Source organism: Neophocaena asiaeorientalis, unplaced genomic scaffold, assembly GCF_003031525.2.
Source record: "Neophocaena asiaeorientalis asiaeorientalis breed wild unplaced genomic scaffold, Neophocaena_asiaeorientalis_V1.1 scaffold225, whole genome shotgun sequence".
Classification (NCBI taxonomy): domain Eukaryota; kingdom Metazoa; phylum Chordata; class Mammalia; order Artiodactyla; family Phocoenidae; genus Neophocaena; species Neophocaena asiaeorientalis.
Window position 1 is genome coordinate 7,313,721 of NW_020172364.1, and position 26,448 is coordinate 7,340,168.

General features: G+C 39.2%; 1 protein-coding gene across 3 annotated transcripts in view; it reads left to right on the plus strand.

The window, feature by feature from the left end:
* LPP (LIM domain containing preferred translocation partner in lipoma) overlaps window positions 1-26,448 on the plus strand; it is a 625,613-nt gene that overhangs the window by 500,318 nt on the left and 98,847 nt on the right. For all 3 annotated transcript variants that reach the window (XM_024767394.1, XM_024767403.1, XM_024767412.1), the window contains one exon: window positions 5,779-5,948. In XM_024767394.1, the coding sequence (XP_024623162.1) occupies window positions 5,779-5,948 (170 nt within the window). The remainder of the gene's footprint in view (window positions 1-5,778; window positions 5,949-26,448) is intronic.

Here is a 26,448-nt window from a genome sequence, read left to right on the forward strand (position 1 = left end):
AAGAGACAGCATTAGGGAAATTACTCTTGTTGGTGAAAAGCAAGATATATTATGATGCCACAGAAATTTCTTTTTTTCAGCCAACTCATGGTTAACAGTCTGTCCCCTGTTTTGCGTGCAGATGAGGTCTGTCTGGACGATTCTTGTCAGCTGTTATTCTGACAAGCAGTGCAGAAATAGGCACCCCTTGGAACAGTGGCTTAACTTTCAATCACCTGGAGAGCTTTTAAAAATTCCAATCCTAAGACATCCCACCTCAGACCAATGAAATCAGAATCTCTGGAGCTGGGATGCAGAGATCAGTATTTTTTTTTTTTTAATTCCCCAGATGATTCCAGCATATACAGGCAAGGTTGAGAATCACTGTCCTAGGACTTACGTAGCTTAAAAAACAGGTTATCTATTATGCCATGCATTAATACTACAGGGTTTCATAAAGTAAAAGCTTTGGTGATTAGAAAATGCCATCATCCTAGATTTCAGTGAATGTCATATGGACCTGTCACATAAAGAGTACAAACTTGTTCTATGATCTTTTTGTACTTTCAGTGGAAGATAATTTCTGAATCAACTTAATGGAGCCTGTGCTTTAGGAAGATAACTCCAGTGGACACATGTAGGGTAAATTGGAGCAAGCTTTGTTTCTAGGAATAATTTGGTATCAGTTCACTAATCTGATATAACTTTATTGGTTCAGCTTTTGGAGCAGGACTTTGTTCAGAATATATTTGAAAAGGTGCTTAGTGAGAAAGCTGATAGATCATACAATTGGCATATAGAGTTTCAGTTCATTATAATATTTAAAGATAGACTATTAATTTTGCTTATGCCAAAAATTTCTGTTACAAGGCAAGTGGCAAGGAGGAGATGGAGACATATGTGACCTGGCTTTATGTCTGCATAAATGTATTAGTTTGCTTTTGATGTTGAATGATGTACAAGTTTGAGAGTATGTCACCGCCTCCCCCCCGACCATGCCACCGACTCTCAAAATGACTGGACATTTTTGGTCTCACTTCAGAAACAAGCAGTATCTGCAGAAGAGGGTCTATGGCCTATCGTATTAATGGTGTACTGGTCACAAGAACTTCATTTTTAAATGAAATTTTATTTTCATATTATAAAGAAAATAAATTCACATTACAGAAAGAGAAAGCTGGCACCAGTGAATATGAAAACCCACGTCCCACTACTCCACCTGTCTTGCTTAACTTGTAGATTTGACTGTAACGTCACCCTTCACCCATGCCATTCCTAAAATGGCTTGTTCAAAAACTATCTAAACTTCTAGACTTAGCTCAAGTAGTAAGACCACCATAAAGCCTGTCCATTTGTAAGAGGGAGTAAGTCAGAGCTAGTGGAACAATCAGGAAGTCATTGCAATGACCCATGAAAGATAATAAGCCCAATGTGGGCAGCAGACCTGTGATGGAAGAGAAGCATTTCAGAGACTTTGCAGAGGTTGTAATAGGTGTGGGAGTGGGGAAGGAGGGGGAGGGGTGAGAAGAATCCCTGACTGGCTCCACAATCGATACAATGCGTTATCGATATATAACAAACGATAATACATGGACAAGATTTTTTGGTTCTGGCATCTCAATTCACTGACAAAGTTCCCCCCAGGCTGTCTAACTCTCTGCCCTTGGATTTTTCTTTTCTTTTTTTTTTTTTTTGCGGTACGCGGGCCTCTCACCGCTGTGGCCTCTCCCGTTGCAGAGCACAGGCTCCGGACGCGCGGGCTCAGCGGCCGAGGCCCACGGGCCCAGCCGCTCAGCGGCATGTGGGATCTTCCCGGACCGGGGCACGAACCCGCGTCCCCTGCATCGGCAGGCGCACTCTCAACCACTGCGCCACCAGGGAAGCCCTGTCCTTGGATTTTTTAAGTTATGTGCTAAGCTCTGCCAGTGAGCTCCTCATACCATCCCTGGGTCTGAACTTGACCCTGAGCTTCCCACTGGTCCCTAATCAACAATGTTTCCTTCATACTCTGATGCCTCCAAGTCTGGTACCATTACCCTTGTTTTACTCATTTAAAAGCGCTGAGATACTTGTCTCCAAGATGGGCAGCAAGATTGCAGGATGCTTTTAATGATGTGTAGCATGAGCCCCTCTAGGGGCAAGGACGTATTATGCCCTAGTGACTTTCTTTCCATTGTGAATGCCTCCCTAAAAGGTATAGTTTGTACATTTTTGTTAATGTGAAAAGGTAACATTCGGGCATCTTTTCTGTCCTGCTGTAGACAGAAAGTGTAGAGAGAGCTATTTTTAATTTTTGTTCTTTGCTCTTTTCTGTGCTTGTGATTTTAGAGGTGCCAGACTGACTGCCCTCGAGCCTGGTGTCCCCGATTTCTCCCAAGAATAGGAAAAATACGGGAGGCAGCAAGCTGGTCATGTCTGGGTCCAGCATATTAGCCTGACCCACTCTGGAAGAATATTCTCCAAAATATAAAGGAAAAGATTGTTCCTTGTGAACACAGTCCATCTGCTTTCATAGCTGAGAGGACAAAACCTTGTTGTCCCACCACCAAGCCACTGCAGAGTTTCTGGATCCAGGAAACCCAGCCACTCATCCACTATGTGGAAAAACTAGAATGTTTTTTTCTCTTCCATCCCCACCTGTCAAAATTCCATCCTTTAAGGTTGGACTTAAATGCCTCTTTCTCCACAAAACCTTTCCTGAGCCCTCTCAAGTGTGATGTTCCTCCCACATCTCCAGAGCACTTTCTCAGATGACACCACATTTTGTCATGTGATTGTAGGATGTTATATAGTCTCATAATTGATGTGAAAGACACTGACGTCACCTAATTCATTTCTGGGTATCATACAGATTACAGTACTGGGCAAAGAGTAAATACATGGGGAATGCCTGTTGAATACAATGAGAATTCCAAAGCTTAGCTTTTCATCCTGCCCTTTAGGGCTCTGCTCCAACCTTTCCCTTTAATCAGTGATTGAAATTTTCTCCTAGATCCTCATGGGTAGCTCTCAAACTCTCCATCAACCATGTAGGCTCAGCCTCCTGGATTCCAGATATTATGCATTGGGCAGCCATGGTCTGGAATCATAATTGCTACCTCTACCTGTCTCATCGACCACCATGACCAATAGTCAATCACATTTGGCCAGAACAAATTTTTTCCAAAGTGTGGTCCACAGATCACTGGTAGTCCCCGATGGAGTATCAAGGAGTCCAGTTTGGTGTCTAGAAAAGGAAAGAGTAATAAATAATTATTTTGTTGACTTGCATTTAATGAATCTGAATTGTAAAACTACAGTATTCACAGGAATCCAATATGCTCTTAATGAACCATCACATTCTTAAAGATTGCATATGTACCACCAGACCTATGTTGATCGGTGTTGTTTATCCGATGTTCAGTAACATTGCCATTAAGCTCACAGTATTTTCATGTCATTAGTATGTTTTTTTTTTCCTACTGCTGCGAAACCTACATTTTTTTTATCATTACTGTATTACCCTATTTCTTCAGTTTGCCAAAATAGATCAGTGATTTGAATATGATTCCTTGAAAGTAGAAAAAATAGTAATAAAGATAATCCCATAAATACCACTTTAGATTAACATTACAAATGTAAACATTAGTGAAGACAATTCCAGTATAAATATTGGAAATGAATCTACATACACTGGGATCAATGTGATTATTTTGCACAAGCAGTTGAAAAAGAAAATTTGGAATGCTGTGATGATGATGATGATGTAATTTTTTAAATTATATTTTATGGATCGGTGATCCATCCGCCTGTAATTCCCACTATGTTCTTTGTAGTGAAATGTTGTCAGATAGTGACATGAAGCTCTCAGACTTTTAGCATCCTTTTCAAACATAGTGTAGTGAACTTTCTAGTAAATCAATGTGTTTTTTTCTGAATAATCACAAAATAGTGCCATATGAAAATCCTAATTTTGATTCTAAAGGCAATGAGAGTCTAACATTTTAAAGCATGTTTCTAAGGTTGTACATCTTTTACTAAAAAACAGACACAAGTTCACTCTTGGATAGAAGTTTCTAAATCAAGCCACAAAGTTTATTACAAACATTTATTTTATAAAAGTTTATCAAATGTCAAGAATATGATGTCAAAACTTAATAAAAATATCAACTATGGTGGAAGTGGTTCAGTTTCCAAAAGTTTGACTCTTTTTTCAGCGCTTGATATTTCTCATTCTTTAGGGGGGAAATGTTCTATAGTTTGGGCTATATTTTAAAGATGTATTCAAATTCTGCAACAAAATGTAAAGAAATACTTTCCAGGGCCAGTGCAAGAGAGGATTAGAAACACATTTGCCTCTTTTCTCCCAAGTTGAAACATTTAAACCTCCTCCCTTCTAGGTGTGAAATAGTCGTCAATCCAATGTGATGGAGGGCTGAAGGCAGCCTTTAGTGAGAAATCTCTCCATAGTGTCAGCTCTGTGTTCAATCCTGATACACAGAACTAGGCAGAAGCAAGACAGCAGAATGGTTAGGACCATCGACACTGAAGCTAGACTGCTTGGGCTAGAAGGTGGTCAACCACTTATGTAACCCAGTTTCCTCATCTGTAAAATAGGGATACTAATAGTACTTGTCACACAGGTTGTTGTGAATATGAAATGAGTTAATATACATAAAGCACATAGAAAATGCCTGACCCATAGGAAGCACTAGTTTTGCTAAAGCTTATCTGTAAAAGCCTGCCGATTCTTGCTGACGTTCCCAGTGACTTGTAATTACTTGTTAAAACTTTTTACCTTCGTAGAAATAAAGAGTAAGAAGGGAAGCTGAATGCAGCTCTAACCTCTGGCTCAAGAGTCCCATGGTGAAGCCAGCTATGGATACAGACTGCAGCCAGCACAATGCCTCTCAATGACATAATTTTTTTTTTTGTAAATTACATGTTAATGTTATTATTCAAATTTTAATGCAGTTTTTTTTTAACCTAAACACAGTGTCCATATGTGGTCAGAAGCCCCACAAATCAATTTAATCATGCTGAAAACTTGCAGAACACTGGGCTGGACAGGGACAACCTAGGTCATGAGGGACTGAAAATCCTACAGTCTGTGGAACTGTTGCATGATTAAGGGATATTCAAACTATAAACAGACTTGGAGGCAATGCTGAGCTGTAATATCTTAAAGGGTGTCAAGTGTAAGAGGTGAGACTTATTTCTTGAGGCCCTAAAGGACAGAACTGGGACTATTGGGTAACAGAATGAGGAAGCATTCTGGCTCAATACGAGAACACTTTCTAGCAGTCAGCTTTATCTGGAAATAAAAGGGACTACTTTTTTATCTGCCTGTCACTGAGCGCTGGATGCAGAGGTTTTGCAAGCCAGGCTTTTGTGGAAGGAGTTGAAGTTTGAGTTTGGACCCAGTTCCCTCACAGTCTAGCTGGACACATAGTCTGTGCAAGGAGAAAGACTTTTCTAGATTATGCCTTCCACTCCTACCATCCTGACTCATGTTCCTCTTAATTTGTGTGTGAGATTAGAGGCAGAGCACTGGCCTCAACATCAGGAGACCTGAGTTCTACTCAGTCGCTCTCCGTGGGACCTTGGCTGTGAGGGTCAACTTCTCAACTGATTCGTAAAATCCCTGTCATGCTGGCCTCATGGGGGCTGTAGCGGTCATCCTGCCTCTCATATGATGGTGATGGCGGCGGTGGCGATCCCACCTGCTGTTGACATTACAAATGTGCTGTCCCCACCACGCATTGTCTTCTTTAGAAGGACTGAAGGTGTTCTGAACAGTCAACGCCTTTTTTCTTTCAGGCCGCTGTGCTCGCTGTGGGGAAAATGTAGTAGGAGAAGGTACAGGATGCACTGCCATGGATCAGGTCTTCCACGTGGATTGTTTTACCTGCATCGTCTGTAACAACAAGCTCCGAGGGCAGCCCTTCTATGCGGTGGAGAAGAAAGCCTACTGTGAGCCCTGCTACATCGTAAGTTCAGATTTGGTCCTCAGGTACTTTACAAAGATGACTTAGTTGGCAAAATGCCAGTCACTCCAGCTCAAACGTAGCCATCAGATCTTTGCTTCTCATCAGATTTCAAAATATGCATGTGTGTAAATTGGTATATCTTAATTTTTATCCATGTGCCTCCTGTTCATATGAGGTCAAAGGGTGCATTAGATGGGGCTACCATTCAATTAGTGGCCTGCCAGAAAGATCATCACCCTGTGGCTTACAAGCATATATGTACAAGCTAGCACGTTGCCCCTTAAAGCATCAGAAGGTTTCCCAAGTAGCAGAGTCACACCACTTCTTATTAGATCTCTCTCCGTATTTGATGTCGTATTTGTAGAGAAACGTTGCAGGGCCTTGGGACTTGTGAGTGCTCTTTCAAACTCCTGGGTCCTTTGAATCACCTTTTTTCTACCCAGAATTTCTCTTACCTGTCACACTCAGCAGGTTTTCATGATGCAGGTAGAGAAACTATTATAGAGTACCTTAAAGGGAAATAGTCATGCTGACTGAGCTAATAATTGTCTCCTTTTTTTAAATACACAACTATATTTTAATAACATAGCTGGGTGACTAAAAAATACTCAAAGTCACATTATCTTCGCTGTTTGTCAGGCTACTTAAATCTACACGTTAAGCTATCTTCTGATAGAGCAGTTTGGTAAATGAACATAAATTTTTTTAATCTAAAGTAAATTTCCTTGCTATCCTTCTACACGATTTTATCTCTCTGTTGAGCACTTGTTAGTGGAAAAAGTAGTGCTTTTTTGCAAACCCACACAAGAGGCATGATTTGGCCCTCAGCACCCCTGGCATTCCAACGTAAGAGAAACCTTGGGTGCGAGGTATTGGAAGTTACACACATAGCTTTGCAGAGCCCCGAGGTTCAGGTTTATTGCAGAAGTTTCTGGCCTCACTGGGATTTTCCCATAACCTGAAAGCTCAAACTCATTGCAGCCCTGGAATCTGTAGCATTGATCTGAAATTTCTTCAAGATTAAGATCTTGGAGGATTAAATATTGTTTTGCATCTCTTAAGTTCAATTGTATTTCATTTTCCTCCTCAAGGGCAACTTGGCCACATATAACATCATTATAGTACCACACACTGTTGGAGCTGGAAAAAAAAAGCTTAAGATCATTTGTCTAACTCCTCTCTTTAGAAGTGAGAATACAGGGACTTCCCTGGTGGCACAGTGGTTAAGAATCCGCCTGCCAATGCAGGAGACATGGGTTCGAGGCCTGGTCCAGGAAGATCCCACATGCCGTGGAGCAACTAAGCCCGTGTGCCACAACTACTGAGCCTGCTCTCTAGAGCCCATGAGCCACAACTGCTGAGCCAATGTGCCACAACTGCTGAAGCCCGCATGCCTGGAGCCTGTGCTCCTCAACAAAAAAAGCCACCACAATGAGAAGCCTGCACACCGCAACGAAGAGTAGCCCCCGCTTGCTGCAACTAGAGAAAGCCTGCATGCAGCAACAAAGACCCAATGGAGGCAAAAATGAATAAATAAATTTATAAAAAAAAAAATAAGAAGTGAGAATACACAGAGAGGAAGAAAATGACTTATTTTATTAGTGTCAGAGCCAGGATTAAATTCAGTTGGTCACACTAGTCTCGTATTTGGTGCAGACACCACAAAGCTTTAGTTCATCCAGAACATAAACACACCACAAGGCTTTAGTTTATCCAGAACATAAACACAAACACAGTGATATCCCGTTGCTTTGGAAGGGACAATTACATATCAGGAAGAGTCTAGTGAACCAAAGTATGCCTCTTTAGCTAGTAAAAATGTTTCAAATATCACTCTTAGAAATCTTTGTTGAATGAGAAAATTACAAAATTCCCTGCCTTCGTAAACACACTGTGTGGATTGTCGTTCACACTGACCTAGGACCACAGTGAGCTCAGCAGAGCCTCTAGAAGCACCTGTGGCTGTTTGTCCATACACTAAGTGACCACAGAATACACTGGTTTTTGTAATTCTTGTGTCTATTTTTCACCCTTTTTTTCCCATTTATTTTATTTTATTTTTTTTTTATTGGAGTATAATTGCTTTACAATGGTGTGTTAGTTTCTGCTTCATAACAAAGTGAATCAGTTATACATATACATATGTTCCCATATCTCTTCCCTCTTCCGTCTCCCTCCTTCCCACCCTACCTATCCCACCCATCTAGGCGGTCACAAAGCACCGAGCTGATATCCCTGTGCTATGGGGCTGCTTCCCACTAGCTATCTACCTTACGTTTGGTAGTGTATATATGTCCATGCCTCTCTCGCTTTGTCACAGCTCACCCTTCCCCCTCCCCATATCCTCAAGTCCATTCTCTAGTAGGTCTGTGTCTTTATTCCCGTCTTGCCCCTAGGTTCTTCACGACATTTTTTTTTCTTAAATTCCATGTATATGTGTTAGCATACGGTATTTGTCTTTCTCTTTCTGACTTACTTCACTCTGTATGACAGACTCTAGGTCTATCCACCTCATTACAAATAGCTCAATTTTGTTTCTTTTTATGGCTGAGTAATATTCCATTGTATATATGTGCCACGTCTTCTTTATCCATTCATCCAATGATGGACACTTAGGTTGTATCCGTCTCTGGGCTATTGTAAATAGAGCTGCAATGAACATTTTGGTACATGACTCTTTTTGAATTATAGTTTTCTCAGGGTATATGCCCAGTAGTGGGATTGCTGGGTCATATGGTAGTTCTATTTGTAGTTGTTTTTTTGTTTGTTTGTATTTTGTGGTACGCGGACCTCTCACCGTTGTGGCCTCTCCCGTTGCGGAGCACAGGCTCCGGACGCGCAGGCTTAGTGACCATGGCCCACGGGCCCAGCCTCTCTGTGGCATGTAGGATCCTCCCGGACCGGGGCACGAACCCGTACCCCCTGCATCAGCAGGCGGACTCTCAACCACTGCACCACCAGGGAAGCCCTTATTTGTAGATTTTTAAAGAACCTCCATACTGTTCTCCATAGTGGCTGTACCAATTCACATTCCCACCAGCAGTGCAACAGGGTTCCCTTTTCTCCACACCCTCTCCAGCATTTATTGTTTCTAGATTTTTTGATGATGGCCATTCTGACTGGTGTGAGATGATATCTCATTGTAGTTTTGATTTGCATTTCTTTAATGATTAATTGCGGAGCACAGGCTCCGGACGCGCAGGCTTAGTGACCATGGCCCACGGGCCCAGCCTCTCTGTGGCATGTAGGATCCTCCCGGACCGGGGCACGAACCCGTACCCCCTGCATCAGCAGGCGGACTCTCAACCACTGCACCACCACCCTTGGATTCCTGGGATAAACCCCACTTGATCATGGTGTATGATCCTTTTACTGTGTTGTTGGATTCTGTTTGCTAGTATTTTGTTGAGGATTTTTGCATCTACGTTCATCTGTGATATTGGCCTGTAGTTTTTTTTTTTTCTTTGTGACGTCTTTGTCGGGTTTTGGTATCAGGGTGATGGTGGTCTCGTAGAATGAGTTTGGGAGTGTTCCTCCCTCTGTTATATTTTGGAAGAGTTTGAGAAGGATAGGTGTTAGCTCTTCTCTAAATATTGGATGGAATTCCTCTGTGAAGCCATCTGGTCCTGGGCTTTTGTGTGTTGGAAGATTTTTAATCACAGTTTCAATTTCAGTGCTTGTGATTGGACTGTTCATATTTTCTATTTCTTCCTGGTTCAGTCTCGGAAGGTTGTGCATTTCTAAGAATTTGTCCATTTTTTTCAGGTTGTCCATTTTATTGGCATAGAGTTGCTTTTAGTAATCTCTCATGATCCTTTGTATTTCTGCAATGTCAGTTGTTACTTCTCCTTTTTCATTTCTAATTCTATTGATTTGAGTCTTCTCTCTTTTTTTTTCTTCATGAGTCTGGCTAATGGTTTCTCAATTTTGTTTATCTTCTCAAAGAACCAGCTTTTAGTTTTATTGATCTTTGCTGTCGTTTCCTTCATTTCTTTTTCATTTATTTCTGATTTGATCTTTATGGTTTCTTTCCTTTTGCTAACTTTGGGGTTATGTTGTTCTTCTTTCTCTAATTGCTCTAGGTGTAAGGTTAGGTTGTTTATTTGAGATGTTTCCTGTTTCTTGAGGTAGGATACTATTGCTATAAACTTCCCTTTAGAACTGCTTTTGCTTCATCCTATAGGTTTTGGGTCGTCATGTTTTCATTGTCATTTGTTTCTAGGTATTTTTTGATTTCCTCTTTGATTTCTTCAGTGATCGCTTCGTTATTAAGTAGTGTATTGTTTAGCCTCCATGTGTTTGTATTTTTTACAGATTTTTTCCCTGTAATTGATATCTAGTCTTATAGCGTTGTGGTCAGAAAACATACTTGATACGATTTCAATTTTCTTAAATTTACCAAGGCTTGATTTGTGACCCAAGATATGATCTATGCTGGAGAATGTTCCATGAGCACTTAAGGAGAATGTGTATTCTGTTGTTTTTGGATGGAATGTCCTATAAATATCAATTACGTCCATCTTGTTTAATGTATCATTTAAAACTTGTGTTTCCTTATTTATTTTCATTTTGGATGATCTGTTCATTGGTGAAAGTGGGGTGTTAAAGTCCCCTACTATGATTGTGTTACTGTCCATTTCCCCTTTTATGGCTGTTAGTAGTTGCCTTATGTATTGAGGTGCTCCTATGTTGGGTGCATAAATATTTACAATTGTTATACCTTCTTGGATCGATCCCTTTATCATTATGTAGTGTACTTCTTTGTCTCTTGTAACAGTCTTTATTTTAAAGTCTGTGTTGTCTGATATGAGAATTGGTACTCCAGCTTTCTTTTGATTTCCATTTGCATGGAATATCTTTTTCCATCCCCTCACTTTCAGTCTGTATGTGTCCCTAGGTCTGAAATGGGTCTCTTGTAGGCAGCATATATACAGGTCTTGTTTTGGTGTCCATTCAGCCAGTCCATTTCTTTTGGTTGGAACATTTAATCCCTTTACATTTAAGGTAATTATTGATATATATGTTTCTATTCCCATTTTCTTAATTGTTTTGGGTTTGTTATTGTAGGTCTTTTCCTTCTCTTGTTTTTCCTCCCTAGAGAAGTTCCTTTAGCATTTGTTGTAAAGCTGGTTTGGTGGTGCTAAATTCTCTTAGCTTTTGCTTTTCTGTAAAGGTTTTAATTTCTCCATCAAATCTGAATGAGATGCTTGCTGGGTAGAATAATCTTGGTTGTAGGTTTTTCTCCTTCATCACTTTAAATATGTCCTGTCACTCCCTCTGGCTTGCAGAGTTTCTGCTGACAGATCAGCTGTTAACCTTATGGGGATTCCCTTGTGTGTTCTTTTTCCCTTGCTGCTTTTAATATTTTTTCTTTGTATTTAATTTTTGATAGTTTGATTAATTGGTCTCTTGGCATGTTTCTCCTTGGATTTATCCTGTATGGGAGTCTCTGTGCTTCCTGGACTTGGTTAACTATTTCCTTTCCCGAATTAGGGAAGTTTTTAACTATAATCTCTTCAAATATTTTCTTAGTCCCATTCTTTTTCTCTTCTTCTTCTGGGACCCCTATCATTTGAATGTTGGTGCATTTAATGTTGTCCCAGAGGTCTCTGAGACTGTTCTCAGTTCTTTTCATTCTTTTTTCTTTATTCTGCTCTGCAGTAATTTCCACTATTTTATCTTCCATGTCACTTATCCATTCTTCTGCCTCAGTTATTCTGCTGTTGATCCCTTCTAGAGAATTTTAAATTTCATTTATTGTGTTGCTCATTGTTGCTTGTTTCATCTTTAGTTCTTCTAGGTCCTTGTTAAATGTTTCTTGCATTTTCTCCATTCTATTTCCAAGATTTTGGATCATCTTTACTATCATTATTCTGAATTCTTTTTCAGATAGACTGCCTATTTCCTCTTCATTTGTTAGGTATGGTGGGTTTTTACCTTGCTCCTTCATCTTCTGTGTGTTCTTCTGTCTTCTCATTTTGCTTATCTTACTGTGTTTGGGGTCTCCTTTTTGCAGGCTGCAGGTTCGTAGTTCCCGTTGTTTTTGGTGTCTGTCCCCAGTGGCTAAAGTTGGTTCAGTGGGTTGTGTAGGCTTCCTGGTGGAGGGGATTGGTGCCCGTGTTCTGGTGGATGATGCTGGGTCTTCTCTTTCTGGTGGGCAGAACCGCGTTTGGTGGTGTGTTTTGGGGTGTCTGTGACCTTATTATGATTTTAGGCAGGCTCTCTGCTAATGGGTGGGGTTGTGTTCCTGTCTTGCTAGCTGTTTGGCGTAGGGTGTCCAGCACTGTAGCTTGCTGGTCGTTGAGTGGAGCTGGTTCTTAGCGTTGAGATGGAGATCTCTGGGAGATTTTTTCCGTTTGATATTACGTGGAGCTGGGAGGTCTCTTGTGGACCAGTGTCCTGATGTTGGCCCTCCCACCTCAGGGGCACAGCACTGACTCCTGGCTGCAGCACCAAGAGCCTTTCATCCACACGGCTCAGAATAAAAGGGAGAAAAAGTAGAAAGAAAGAATTAGTAGAAGAAAGAAGGAAAGAAAGGAAGGAAGGAAGAAAGAAAGAAGAGAGGGAGGGAGGGAGGGAGGAAGGAAGAAAAGAAAGAAAGGAAGAAAGAAAGAAAGAAGATAAAATAAGATAAAGTAAAATAAAATTATTAAAATAAAAAATATTTATTAAGAAAAATTTTTTAAAGTAGAAAAAAAACAAAAAATGGATGGAGAGAACCCTAGGACAAACGGTAAAAGCAAAGCTATACAGACAAAATCACACACAGAAGCATACACACTCACAAAAAGAGAAAAAGGAAAGTATATATCTTTGCTCCCAAAATCCACCTCCTCAATTTGGGATGATTCGTTGTCTATTCAGGTGTTCCACAGATGCAGGGTACATCAAGTTGACTGTGGAGATTTAATCCGCGGCTCCTGAGGCTGCTGGGAGAGATTTCCCTTTCTCTTCTTTGTTCGCACAGCTCCTGGGTTCACCTTTGGATTTGGACCCACCTCTGCGTGTAGGTTGCCTGAGGGCGTCTGTTCTTCACTCAGACAGGAGGGGTTAAAGGAGCCACTGATTCGGGGGCTCCAGCTCACTCAGGCTGCGGGGAGGGAGGAGTACAGATGCGGGGCGAGCCTGCGGCGGCAGAGGCGGCCGGCATGACGTTGCACCAGCCTGAGGCGCGCTGCATCACTTAATACTTTGACTCCTTGGGAAAGTTCCTTGATCTTTCTAAGCCTCAGTTTCCTCACATACATAATGGTGATGATACTGGATTCTCCCCAGACTTGCAGATATGAAATGAGGCAGTCCTTGTAAAGCATACTTGTCTGGCTCAGGGAAGGCTAGTGGAATTAATGTTATTCTGAGATTAATTTTCGTAAGATTTCTGGCCTATTTAGCGTATCTGAAAGTGAGCACCTTACATGTGTAGTGAGATGCATCGGGCTTGGGAAATCTCAGACTTAACCCCTCTCTCATTTTTAAAAGCTTTGCTTGCTCTCCTGAGGGTATAGTAAAACATAAGCAAGTCTAAGCTGGCTAATTATGAGCTTGTACAGTCGTAGACTGAGGTTTCCATCTCCATTCCAGGCGGAGCAGCTCAGTGATTCTTTAGGATGTGTTTCCTTAGGCCTTGGTTGCCTGTTACTATACTATGCTCGTGACAAGGCGCACTATCTGAGTGATATTTCATCACATCCTTGGAAGAAGTGGGTGAATTCAAATAATGGAAATTCTTACCATCCTTTTTGACTTCACTCCCTCTGAAGAAACTTTAATCAAGATTTTTCTTTAATGAGATCTATCCGTGGTGACTCTAAATGTAATTTAATTCTTATCAGAATTCAGTTAAGCTTTACTGAAAGACCTTTCCTTGTTCGATATTGATTTCAGAGTTCAGCACAGCCCTCAAGCCCTCAGATGGATATTTTAGCATTTTAAGTTCTTCTGAACTTTCGTTAAGTCCAATAAGCTGCCACACAAAAAACGTAGAGTTCTCTTTTGGGGGAGGCTTGGGAAGCTGAGAGAATAAAATGAAATAAGTTTGTTTTGAAAATAGTTTGTTTAAGGAGGACCCTAGGGCTGTATGTATCTCTCTTGGAACCAAAGCCCTTAGGACAGAGCAATGTCATTCATTCAAATTGCCTTTTGTTCCATTAGTGGAAACAAGATGTCTGAAAGACATCCTGTACAAAACAGAGAAAACTAAGCCCTGGGCTCAGTCTGTGCCTTTTTTTTTTTTTTGGTTGATAGAATCAGAATATTGAAGATAGTGGTTTATTTAGTTAGTTATTTCTGTGTATGGACCACCCTGTTTGATGCTCTGAGTTCAGGAAGGAGACCAGTCTAATATAAATTTAATTTATTCTTTCCTGTGTTGGTTACTGATCAACTTAAGATCATATTTAAATTAAACATTTACATAATTTGAAGAGAGACTATACCAGTTATGGCTTTATCTTTGATTTAATGATTATTCATATTTTCCTATGATCTCTTGAATCCTTAATCCTTACATGTACATAACTGTAATAAAACAAATTTGGATTTAGTAAAGCATTGTAATTCTCTTTAATCATTTTATACATGCTTTCCTTTGTATTTTCTATTGATTGACTTAATGTAAATATGTATATAGCTTTCCATTGTTAATAATTTCCATTTTAGCTTTTTATCTGTTTAGTTTTACATTATGTTTACACACCACATTTTAAAACCATTGGCCGCTAGGAAGATATTGGGTATTTTCCAAACTTTTAGTGTTGTACATAACGTGCCTATAAATGAGTAAAAATTTTTATGTTATTTTATTTTGAATTATGCTCTTAACATAAATCCTTTGATTTATGTTACCAAGCTTACTTTATGACAATTTGGAGAACTTTTACTGGATTTACTTAAAAAGATTTTTCCAATTTTCAGAACCATGAGCAATAATGAGACCAAATGTTAAACTATACCGTATCCACTACTGAAGAGGTTTGTTTACGTTTCTTTTGAACCGATTTTTAATAGATGCATTATGTAATTGTTTTTAATTTGAGTTTTTATGATTAGCAAAATCAATGAGAAGCTTTTCTAATTTGATGATAGATCTATTAAAAGCTTAGTTTTGATTTTTCTTATGGATTTGGATAAATATACAAATTAAAATTAGGAGCGCTAAGCTTCCTTGGGAAGGAAAGTGATGTAAATAGAATACATTGGTTCTAGTCCTTGCTCTCCTGGTGTGATGTTAGATAAGTCATTTAATTTCTGAGTACCAGTATCCTCATTTATTAAAGGGAGATATTGACTTCTTCCTTGTCTTCAAAGGGAAGGAATGAACAAGTGTCATACTTTGTACATCATGAAGAAATTGTTTACTAATATAAGGGCTTAATATGATTAACAACATTATTCTCATTGCTTTTTCCATTAGCTTAATCTGACAGAATTTAGAAATCCTCTATGTCTGGTAATTTCATAGCTGCAGTTGCTATGGAAATACTGAAATAAATAGATGTCATAGAAAGAATATGAGGACATATATGAGAAGAAGAGGTTCATGTTTTGCTTAAGAAGATTTTTGTGTTGGTATGGGCAGCAACCATGCCTCCCACTTATGTGTCCTTCTGCCCTTAATGAGACAGGTTTACTCATAAGTACAGATTTACAAAAGAATTGCTGTGTTCTCAGCATTGCCAAAGAGTCTGGGCCTAGAGACACACTGCATCAGAGATTCTCAGAAAGTCTGTTTATGAAATGGCAGCCAAGGATCTTCCCCTAAACCAGGGCTCTTACTCAGAGTGGGTGAAATCCAACTCCTGACTCTCCAGCAGTGGAAGTTGGTACAGACATTTTTATTATAGTTACAATCCAAGCGATTAAAAGACCTCAGGAAATAGGAGGCCAACTCCACAGGAGACTAAACACTTGAAGTTTCCTGAATTTGACGCACTCGTGGCCAGCACACTGACAGCCATTTGCTCCCTCTGTCACTAAATGGCTACAGTCAAAACATTCTAACTTTTCAAGCTACACTAGGAGGTAGGTTTGTACCTCTGCAGTTATGGCCAGTGCTTTATGTCGGTATTAGGAAAGGACTTGGAGTTTGGACTAAACTTGAAAAATTCACATGAACTTCCCTCCTCCTCTTTTCTTAATTGCCCACCTCTGCTCTCTCATTTCCAAGGGGTGTTTCTCTCTCTCTCTCTCTCACACACACACACACACACACACACACACACACACACACACGGGTGCACACACGCACACACACACACACACACACACACACACACACTTTCTAATTAATGTTACGTCATCATCCCACAAGCACTCACCCAGGAAAGAGAAAAGTGCTTCAAGCAAGAAGAGAATTTGTCAAGTATGCTCTTGAGAGATTTAACCATGCTAACTACTACGAATAATTATCTCTTCCATTTGTACAGCCCCATACATTTTACAGTGTTCCTGAGTCTGTATTACTGCACCTTACCATACCTATTAGAATCTTGTGAAACAGACAAGGGGAAGATTATTAGTCCCATTTACAGTGGCTTTGATATTTTCAAAGTAAAAGACAAAAATGAAGACTAGGGAACAGATTTAACTTGCATTTTATGGCTGGATCCATACTGCCACCCTGAAACTAGTGTTCAGCTTTATAAAAATGTGCAGATACTGACAGCCGCCTAGGATTGTAGCCTTCGATTCCCACGATTTTCATTGATGACCACATGAGTCATGCCTTCCAGTATCACAGAACCTGAAAGGCTGAACTTCTACCAAGGTAAAACCATAGCCCTGTCTTTTCTTGAGCATTTACTTTTTACTGTCTTTGAAATGCCTCAGTTTTTAAGACAAAAGCCTCTTTTTATGGTTAAAAATAAAATAGGAATAACTAACGTTTTTTGTGGTGCTTTAACTTTTACGAAGCACTTTTCTTTTATCTCACATCACTCTCTCGTGATCTTAGAAAATAGGTACAGTTATTATTGCCTTCATTTCCAGTAGTAAGAAACTGAGTTTTAGAAAAAATCAGCTTGCTCAGTTTCACAGAGCATAAGTGTCAGATCCAGGACTTGACCCTGGCTTTTGATTCTCAAGTCCAGCTCTTTCCACATATCCGGCAAATCACTGAAAATCTCATTTGTTATTACTAGATTTCTTTTTTCCTATTAGTTTTTTCTCTATTACCATATTGAGCTCAGAATATATTTTCTTATGGTAGTATAGTAACTCTTTAAAAAAAAATGAAAACTCAGTTTTTAATTATTACATGCTTATTAGAGAAAAATTAGAAAATATTTTAAAAGGTATGTAGCTCTCCCGTCTAAATATTATAACAGTTTACTCTTTACCACATATTCCTTTTCTATTTCAGTGTACCTCTGTATGGATATATGCTTATAAATATAATCACACATCTGTATAAATGTTTACACACATACACAAACACAATGAGGTCATGCTATTCATATGAATTAATAACTTGCTTTTATTACTTAATAGTATATCAAACTTTGCCTTCTACAGAAATAGTTTCTTTTAAATATTACATGGACACTCAAAAAGAATGTGTATTATGTACATGCCCTTTCTGAAAAAGTGACTCAAAGAAATATTCCAGCAGACAAATAAATTAATCAAAAAGTGGGGGGGGGGGGCTTCCCTGGTGGCACAGTGGTTGAGAGTCCGCCTGCCGATGCAGGGGACAGGGGTTCGTGCCCCGGTCCGGGAAGATCCCACATGCCGCGGAGTGGCTGGGCCCGTGAGCCATGGCCGCTGAGCCTGCGCATCCGGAGCCTGCGCTCCGCAACGGGAGAGACCACAACAGTGAGAGGCCCGCATACTGCAAAAAAAAAAAAAAAAGTGTGTGGGAAATCCAGAGCAAATAAATTGGTGATAAGCCATGAACCAATAAAACTAATAGGTAAAAATAAGGAGATATGGGGATATATGTATACATATAGCTGATTCACTTTGTTATACAGGAGAAAGTAACACAACATTGTAAAGCAATTATACTCCAATAAAGATGTTAAATAAAGAGATAGGAAAAGATGTAATGGCAAATTCAGACCAAAAGAAAATAATATTAATTACCTACTAACTATAATATTAAAAGCAGACAGGAATTCCCTGGTGGCCAGTGATTAAAACTCCATGCTTCCACTTCATGGGGCCTGGGTTCGAACCCTGGTGGGGGAACTAAGATCCCACAAGCCATGCAGCACAGCCAAATAAAAAAAAGAGAGAGAGAGAAAACTAAAGCAGACAAAATACAATTTAGGACAAAACTATCAAGCCAAAGAAAATTATTTTATTGATAAATGTCACAGTTTCCAAAGAATAGCTCTGAGTCTTTCTTCATTAAATAGCATTATGTTGAAATATATGATATAAAAATATTGGTGAAATGTGAAATGAAAATTGTAAAACCGTAGTCTTTATAAAACTGTAACACATTTCTTGCAGTCTCTGACAAACCAATTATAGAAGTTGAATAATATGATTAATATAATCTCTTTGGTCCATACAACCAAAGAGATTATATCTTTACAAATCTTTGTGGAAGATTTAGAAAAGCATCATAAGATAGTCTGAAAGGAAAATGTAGACAGTTCCTACTTTGGCAGGCAGAGTTGTACATATGTTATAGTAAGACAAGAAATCTATAAAAGGATAAACAAACACACTCTTGGGTTAAACAATTCTTAGAAAGTAGTGATAATGATAACACCGTATGACAGGAGGATGAGATGCAGCCAGACTTGAATTCCAAGTAAAGTTAGAATCATTAATTGCAACAAGAGTGCAAATATATGGACCTCAAAAGCTAGAAAAGGACAACAAAATCAACCCACAGGGAGAAGGGATTAGTTTAAAATAAAGGCAGTTATCAATACATTGAAAAATACTGAATTTTCAGGTCCAGGAGGTGATTCTTTGAAAAGCACAATAAAATAAACATCCAGTGAAGATAATCAAGAAAAAAAGGGAGAAACAAAATTTACAGAAAATTAGGAATGAAAAAAGAAGCTTTTAGCATAGGTATAGAAGACATATAAAAATGATTACACTTAAAATTTTATGTAAAAGAGGCTATTTTTTGTGCATATCTAAATACAGGGGAAGAAAACTTAAATAACCTGATAAACATGGGTGAAATGCAGAGCTACCACCTGAGAAAGAATCAAGAAATTTCACTAACAGGATTTTTCAGATCTTTGAAGAACAACTGATTCCTGTGCTATTTCAACTTTCAGAGCTTAGTAAGAGAAGATAAGCTTCCCAAATCATCTTGTAAAGCTAGCCTGACCCCGAATAATAATACCTAACCTAGGTTGCCCCCCAAAGAACACTCTATGCGAATCAAACTTTCACAAATGCAGAAATCCTAAATGAAATATTAGCAAATTGAATGCCACATAATAAAACAACCCAGGTTATTCCATGATTCCAATGTTAGAATAGTATCAGGAATCTTTTAACATAATTCATTGTATTGATACATCAAATTTTTTAAAACTAGATAATCATCTCCATAGATGCCAAAAGGGTATTTAATGAAATTTGTCACACGTTCTTGTTTAAAAACAGAAACAATTGCAGTAACTCAAAATGATCTCTAAGTAAAATAGAAGATAAAAGATGTATAATTTCAATAGGATAAAATAAACCAATAGTGAGCCTTCTTCCTAGATTTTCCTAGATATGCACAGAATCCCTGCTGTCATATCAATATTATTCTTAGCATTCTAGTCTTTGTAATGGAACTTTAGAAACAAAGGATAAATATATATTGTATATATGACTTTTTCTTTGTTTTATATGTATTTCAATTACATAATATTTCTAACACAGATAAAGATAAAAAACATAATAAGATAAAATTCCATGTATCCATTATCCAATTTAAGAAATAAAATATTAGAAATTCAGTTGAAATCCCTTAGGTTCTTGTCCCTAATCACATTCTCAAGACTCCTGTACTGAGGTAGCTACTATGCTAAATTGTTTTTTTTGTCATATCCATGCATTTCTTTGTAGTTTTACTACATATCTCTAAAATATATATTTATACCTATAAATATATATAATATATAAATATATATATGTGTAGTATTGTTCGTATACAGTGTTTCTTAATTTTAAATGAATGGCATTGTATCATGTCTATTTTTCTGAGATTTTTTACTCAAAATTATAAGACTAGAATGTATAAATGTTTACAGATGATGAGATTATTGTTTAAGAAAGTCTGAGAAAACCTAAAGTATTAGAATAAGAGAAGTTTAGTAACCTACCAACATTAAAACCAGGAATTTAAGTTTAGAAAATATAACAGGGAAAAAAAATCCCTATACAGAAGTTACAAAAAATATAAAACACCTAGGTAAACCTTTCAAAGTGTAAATGATCTAAGTGAAGAATGCTACAAAATTTTACAGGGATAATTAACTCATGAGCAAAATGATTTGGGGATTGAATATGCTTTGGAAAGCACCTCTCACTTTAACAGGCATTTATATCAGCACCTTGTAATTATACAACAGCACAGCTTTCAGTGGGAGAAGAATAGTTACTGCAGCGTCCTCTGCTAATGGTTTTTATTTAGCCCTTTTCCCCAGATAGCCCCCAGTCCTTTGCTGATTTGCATTACTGCCCACCACATCCCTGCAGGCTTCAAGGCAGTCCTTGATAAGGGTAGTAAAGCTCACACCTGTAAGTAGACCTCCCAGAATAAGAAAGACCTAGCTGAACAAAACCTTTTCCTCCAGTTCCTATCCCAAACTATATTCATTTCTGTTGTCATAGAATTAGAATGCTTTTTTAAGGGCCAGGAGGAACCTTAGAAATTCAAGAACATCATTTTCATAGCCAAGAAAACCTAAAGCCCAAGAAAGCTGACTGATTTGCCTGAGGTTATATGGTTTATTAATGTCAGGGGCAGGAATAGAAACCATGAGCCTTGATGCCTTCAAAGAACTGCTTTCTTTGTGACTGACATGAAGAGATTTAACCATATGTGGCTACAGGCCCCGGAGAAACATCCCTAGAAAATGTTGGTTGTGTAAATTTTGGTTGGAGAGTTTAGAAATAGGACAGCATTTGCTTCAGCCCCAACCAAGATGGAGAGTCTCAGATTTCCAGGTTAAATGCCTCTGCAACTTTATGCTAGAACCTTCCCACTGGCCTAGTTTGTTTATTTTTAAATCAAGCATGAACTCACCGCTCGGTGTTTGGCAGAGTTTGGATGAATGTCAGCATCAGGCCACTGTAATAATGGTTTAAGATTATTTAATCCTATTACTTATATACTTCATTAGGCTGAGTGAATTGTTGGCAGTGGTTCAGTAAACTTCCTACTTTAGAGATAAAAGGATGGAAAGAAAATAGGGAAGGAGTCTGTTCCTCGTTTTCTTTCATATTTATCTTATATGTCTTAAAAGATAAAGGAATGATAATTACCCAGCTACAGCTTGGAATCTGCGTTAGTAGGGTCTTCTGAACTACTCCATACCCTCAGAAGAGAAAAATGAAATAACATTTTCAATTGGCAGAAAAAGGATTTGGGCAGAGGGGAGAGAGAGAGACAGAGACAGACAGACAGACAGACAGAGAGAGAGAGAGAGTTTATGCTTTCAAATTGATCTTAAAAATAAACCTGAAAATAAGTTCAAGAGTCCTAGGTAAGATATCAGCCTTTCACTTAGGGGACCTGATGTGAAGCAGCAAATGAGAAAGGATATGGAATTTAAAGTCAGACCTCACCGACACCCAGCTTGGCCAGCTACTGTGCTGCATTCACCTCATTTCTTTTAGCTTAAATTTCCTCACAAATAGAATGAAAGTGGTATTTCTTACCTCAGTGGCTAAGTGAGGGTTCAGAGAGGTTGACAGGGCTGAATAAAGCTCAAGGTATAGGGGCTTTGAGTAGTAAATAACTGCACAGATGAAGCCTTGGGGACACACCTACAAAACCTGCAAAGGAGAAGTTTGCCTAACTTGCATCACCAAAGGACGGTTATTCGCCATCATTTCGATTTCTGCAATGTTACCTGCACACTACTGGTTTGAGAGCTCCAGGAGTCTGAGGGGCAGTGGCCAGTCACATGACTCTGGAAACTTGGTTTCTCCAAACGTGTCAGAGGTTACCTGCTTTGGAATCACCCTGAAGTCCTCATTAAAAATAAAATTCTGGACCACTCCCCAGAATCCCTGCACAGCCAGCCAGGAAATTAGCATCTTTTACAAGGCTCTGAGGAGAGATTCTTAGGCATGCTCAGGTTTGAGATCCACGTGCCTGTACCTCCAGCCCCAGTTTCTGTAAGAACTAGTCCCCCAAATACTTCACTTTTACCCCCATCTCTCTCCTACACATTCCTTTCGAACACTTGACCAAACTGGACACTTCTCCCAGACATTGCTATCTTAGCCTTCTCTCTCTGTGCCCAGACTGCTGTCTGTCTTGTACCTTTCTTCGTCTCCATCATTTGAAAATCTGTGTCATCCAACCTTAAAAAGCTTTCCTGGAACTTCCCCAAATAGATGTGGCCTTTCCTGAACATGCAAGGCTTTTGTTTCTCCTGCTCTTATAGGACTTAACCCTCTACAACTGGTATTATAGTCATTTGAGACTCTGGCACATTTCCTTACTGATTTGAAATCCTTAGAGAGAAGAGAGAGAGAGAGAGAGAGAGAGAGAGAGAGAGAGAGAGAGAGAGAGAGAGAGAGTGTGTGTGTGTGTGTGTGTGTGTGTGTGTGTATGTTAGGGTCGGGGGTTATCAGATTTTATTCATTTTTTTCTTTTCCGTAGTTCTTGTCCCAACATGTGAGCCTATGGCTGCTCTGATATTTATTTGGGATGAGAGGGGCTGGAGAGGGACTGGGTTTCCCTCTAGATCACAGTATCTGCTGAGAGAGTCTTTGACCATTTGCCCTTTGCTATACCTTGGATTTGGAACTCTAGTGTGTATAAGAAGCAAAGAAGGGAACTTGGCTCCCAGGGCCTGGGAGCAGTCACTGTTGAAATGTAAATGTAAAAGATTGAAAGGAGGGATGTGAGAGTGAAGCCAGCTGTCTTGCTTCCAGCTGTAGAATCTTCATATGAGCTACCGTACTCAAGGTCAAACACGCAGGCCCGACTTACAGATGAAAATTGCCGGGGAGTTAGGGTGGAGGTTCTCTGATGTTCTCATGACTTTGAATGGGACATGGTAATTATCTCCCACAGCCTGGCTTACTTAAAAAAAAAAAAAAAAATTTGCTTTCTGAACCTCTCTTTTACTCACCTCCCTGCAGAGTCAGGGGATGCCAGGTGAGGTTAGCATCATCTCTATAGCAAGGCAGGTACTCTTTTTGAGCCCTTCGTAGTGACAAGGGCCTGGTATATCTGGTATACCTGATAGGTCTTCAAAAAGTATTTCTTTAACTTGAAGATTATTTAATAATTCAGTCTCCTACATTTACAATACAGGAAAATAGGATGCCAGGAGAGGGGAGAAGACTTGCTTGGGATGTCATGAATGCATAGATGCACTGAGAACTCTAAGAAATCTGAAGATCGCAAATGCACATATGTGATGAGTTTTTAAATTGTATCAGTTATCTTGGATCATAAACATCTTCCACAGAAGTTACTTTTACTTTATGGGCTCTTTAATAATGCTAAAAGATATTTGAGGCAATTTATATCAATAAAGCCATTGGGACACATTAGTTAAAATAAAAGTGAACCTTCTAAAATGTATCCCTAAAAAAGTGAAAGTTTATATTTTTATTCTAGTTTAGGCAAAAACTCTAAGTAAATTCTATTATAAAAGCATAACCAATAGACAAATAGTTTTTCCATAAAGTAGATAGCACTGAATGTGCTGGGGCCTCAGAGGAAAGAACTAAGGGAAGGGAGTAGAGACATTTGGGGGAAAAAGGAGGAATTCAACAAGAACATCTTCGTGAGGAAGAGACCAGTACCAGTGTGTCACATGGTAAATCTTAGTTTCTTCTAATACCACATATTTATTCTTTTTCTACCCTGACAGGTTAATGAGAACTGTTACTATTCCTTTTTACAAATTAACAAAATCAAGGCGTAAAAAACCAAGCGCTTTGGAAAATGAGGAATTAGCATAGGATTAGAGCAGAACTTTGAGCTCCCGCATTCTAAATCTTAGCCTCTACCTTTCTCTTAAATAAATTCAAGTTAACAGATGGCTTGTCATCAGATAGGTCTTCTTTTAATCAACGAGGATTTTTTTTTTTTCTCTTTTTTTTTACAGCCCTCAGGTCCCAGTTTGGTTACCGCTCTTTTGAGAATCCTTCCCTGTGTCCTTCCAGCTGAAGATAAGCACTTCCTCCTCTGACTCCCCAGAGCTTTTATCTATACCTTTGTTTTAATCATTCACCTTTGTCTTAACCTTACATTAGGCAGACAGTCTCACCCACATGTATAGAGACTGTGAGCTCCTTAAGAAGCAGGCTCATTTTTTCCTGTTCTTCTTTGTGTCTCTTTCCTATTCATGCCCAAACCTTACTCCACATCTTCCAAAATAGTGCCCAAAGCAATACCTCTCACCCTGGGAGGTATTTAGTACTTTTTTTTTTTTTTAATGAATGACTTAGTCTGTTCAGGTTGTTATAACAAAATACCACAGACTGTGTGTCTTAAACAATAGAAATTTCTCACAATTCTAGAGCCTGGAAATCAAAGATCAAGGTGCCAGCATGGTGGGTTTCTGGTATGAGACCTCTTCCTGGCTTGTAGAACGTCGACTTCTCACTATGCCCTCACATGCCAGGGAGAAAGAAAGAGAGTGCAAGCTCTCTGGTGTCTGCTTTTATAAGGGCACTAATCCCATCGTGAGGACCCCACCCTCTTCCCTCATCTGAACCTAATTGTCTCCCAAACACCCCATCTGCAAATACTATCACATTGTGAGTTAGGGCTTGGACATGAATTTTAGGAGGAAACAATTCAGTCCATAACAGTGAACTACACCTTTTGGCCATAGGTCTGTAAACGCATTATTGGTCCTGGTTGATGGAGTGGTGATTAGAATATCCCGTGTTTCTAGATATAGAAGCTACATACTGAGATATTTAACAGGTATTTGAGTATCCTGTTGCCTTTAAAGAATTTTGGTGGACCCTCAGTAGGGCCCTATTAATGTTTAAAACATCATATAGCTCTGCTGCATTTTCCTTTAAGGTTACACTTTTACCCACTAGATCTTACCTCATTTTTTAGACCAGAGAAAAGAGAAAAACTTGGTTCTTTGGAGAGTTGCTGTGCATTCCTATTAGATCATTAGGAAATTGGCACAAGTGGCAGGAAGCCAAACTGGCCTGTGTCTGGCCAGGCAGTGTCTGCAGGTCATTCCAGAAAAGCTGCCAGAATAACGATGTGTTCTCCGATACAGTGCTTTTTGTCAAAGTCTCTTTTGGAATTAACTCCTCAGGCACAGATCAATAAGCCTCACCAACTTGCCAATGTAATTAAGAGGTGGTAGGTTAAGCATTACTATTAATTAAGTTCAAAGTAAAATGAAGGTTGTTTTTGTGAATTGTGCTGTCAGACTTCGCTCAAGAGTGTTTCTGAGTTTTTATGGAATAGAATCCTGGAGATGGAGGGGAGGATTACTGTCTCCATTGCCTTGGGAAAAGCAAGCATTTAAACATATGTCTCCTTAATATTTTTAACTGAAGAATAAACTATCTGCTGATTGTGAGAGCCATCGAATGAACACCTTTTGTGTACAGAGGGCTGAGTTCAGTGCTGTGGGGGATACAAGCAGCATGAGATGCAATCCCTGCTCTCGTGGAGCCCTTAGGCAGAGAAGCAGCACCACACGCATACCCAAGTATAATTAATACAAGGCAGAATCTGTCTGTGAGGGAGACTCAGGCAGTGATGAGAGCTCAGAAAAGGGTGGCTTTGGAGGGCACCGGCACCAAGAAAGACCTCCCAGATGATGCAGCATTTGAGCTAGGCCTTGAAAGTAGTGTTGGATATGATAGGGGGAAAAGAATGCACAAAAATAATTCCAATTTCTAAACACTTGTTTTCCATGTTGAACTCCTTTACAACACCTGGGATAAAAGGAAAAGAAACCAGCCTGTTGCTAAGTAAGGATTTGTTGAACATTCATTATATGTGTATTATTCTGCAGAGAAAGTGGGAACAGAGGAAGTAACGAATATCTTCTGGATCATGGGTTTTTCTGTATACGCAACAAGATAGTCTCGGACTCATTACCTTCTTCTGATGGCGTCTTAATTGGATTTATTACAAAGGCCAAGTTCCTTTGTCCTGAGACCACCAGTAACAGCAACCATTGGAAAAGCCATGTTGATGCTGTTCTTCCTTTTTGGAAAAAGTGGGTACTTAACAACTATGAAAAAGTGCTACTATACCTTTAGACGGTTTAAGTCCATTTTGCTAGTAGAATTGAGTGGGAGTCAATATTGATGCCATTGAAACCTGAAAGGACCTTGAAGACTCTCTAACCAAGCCCCACTT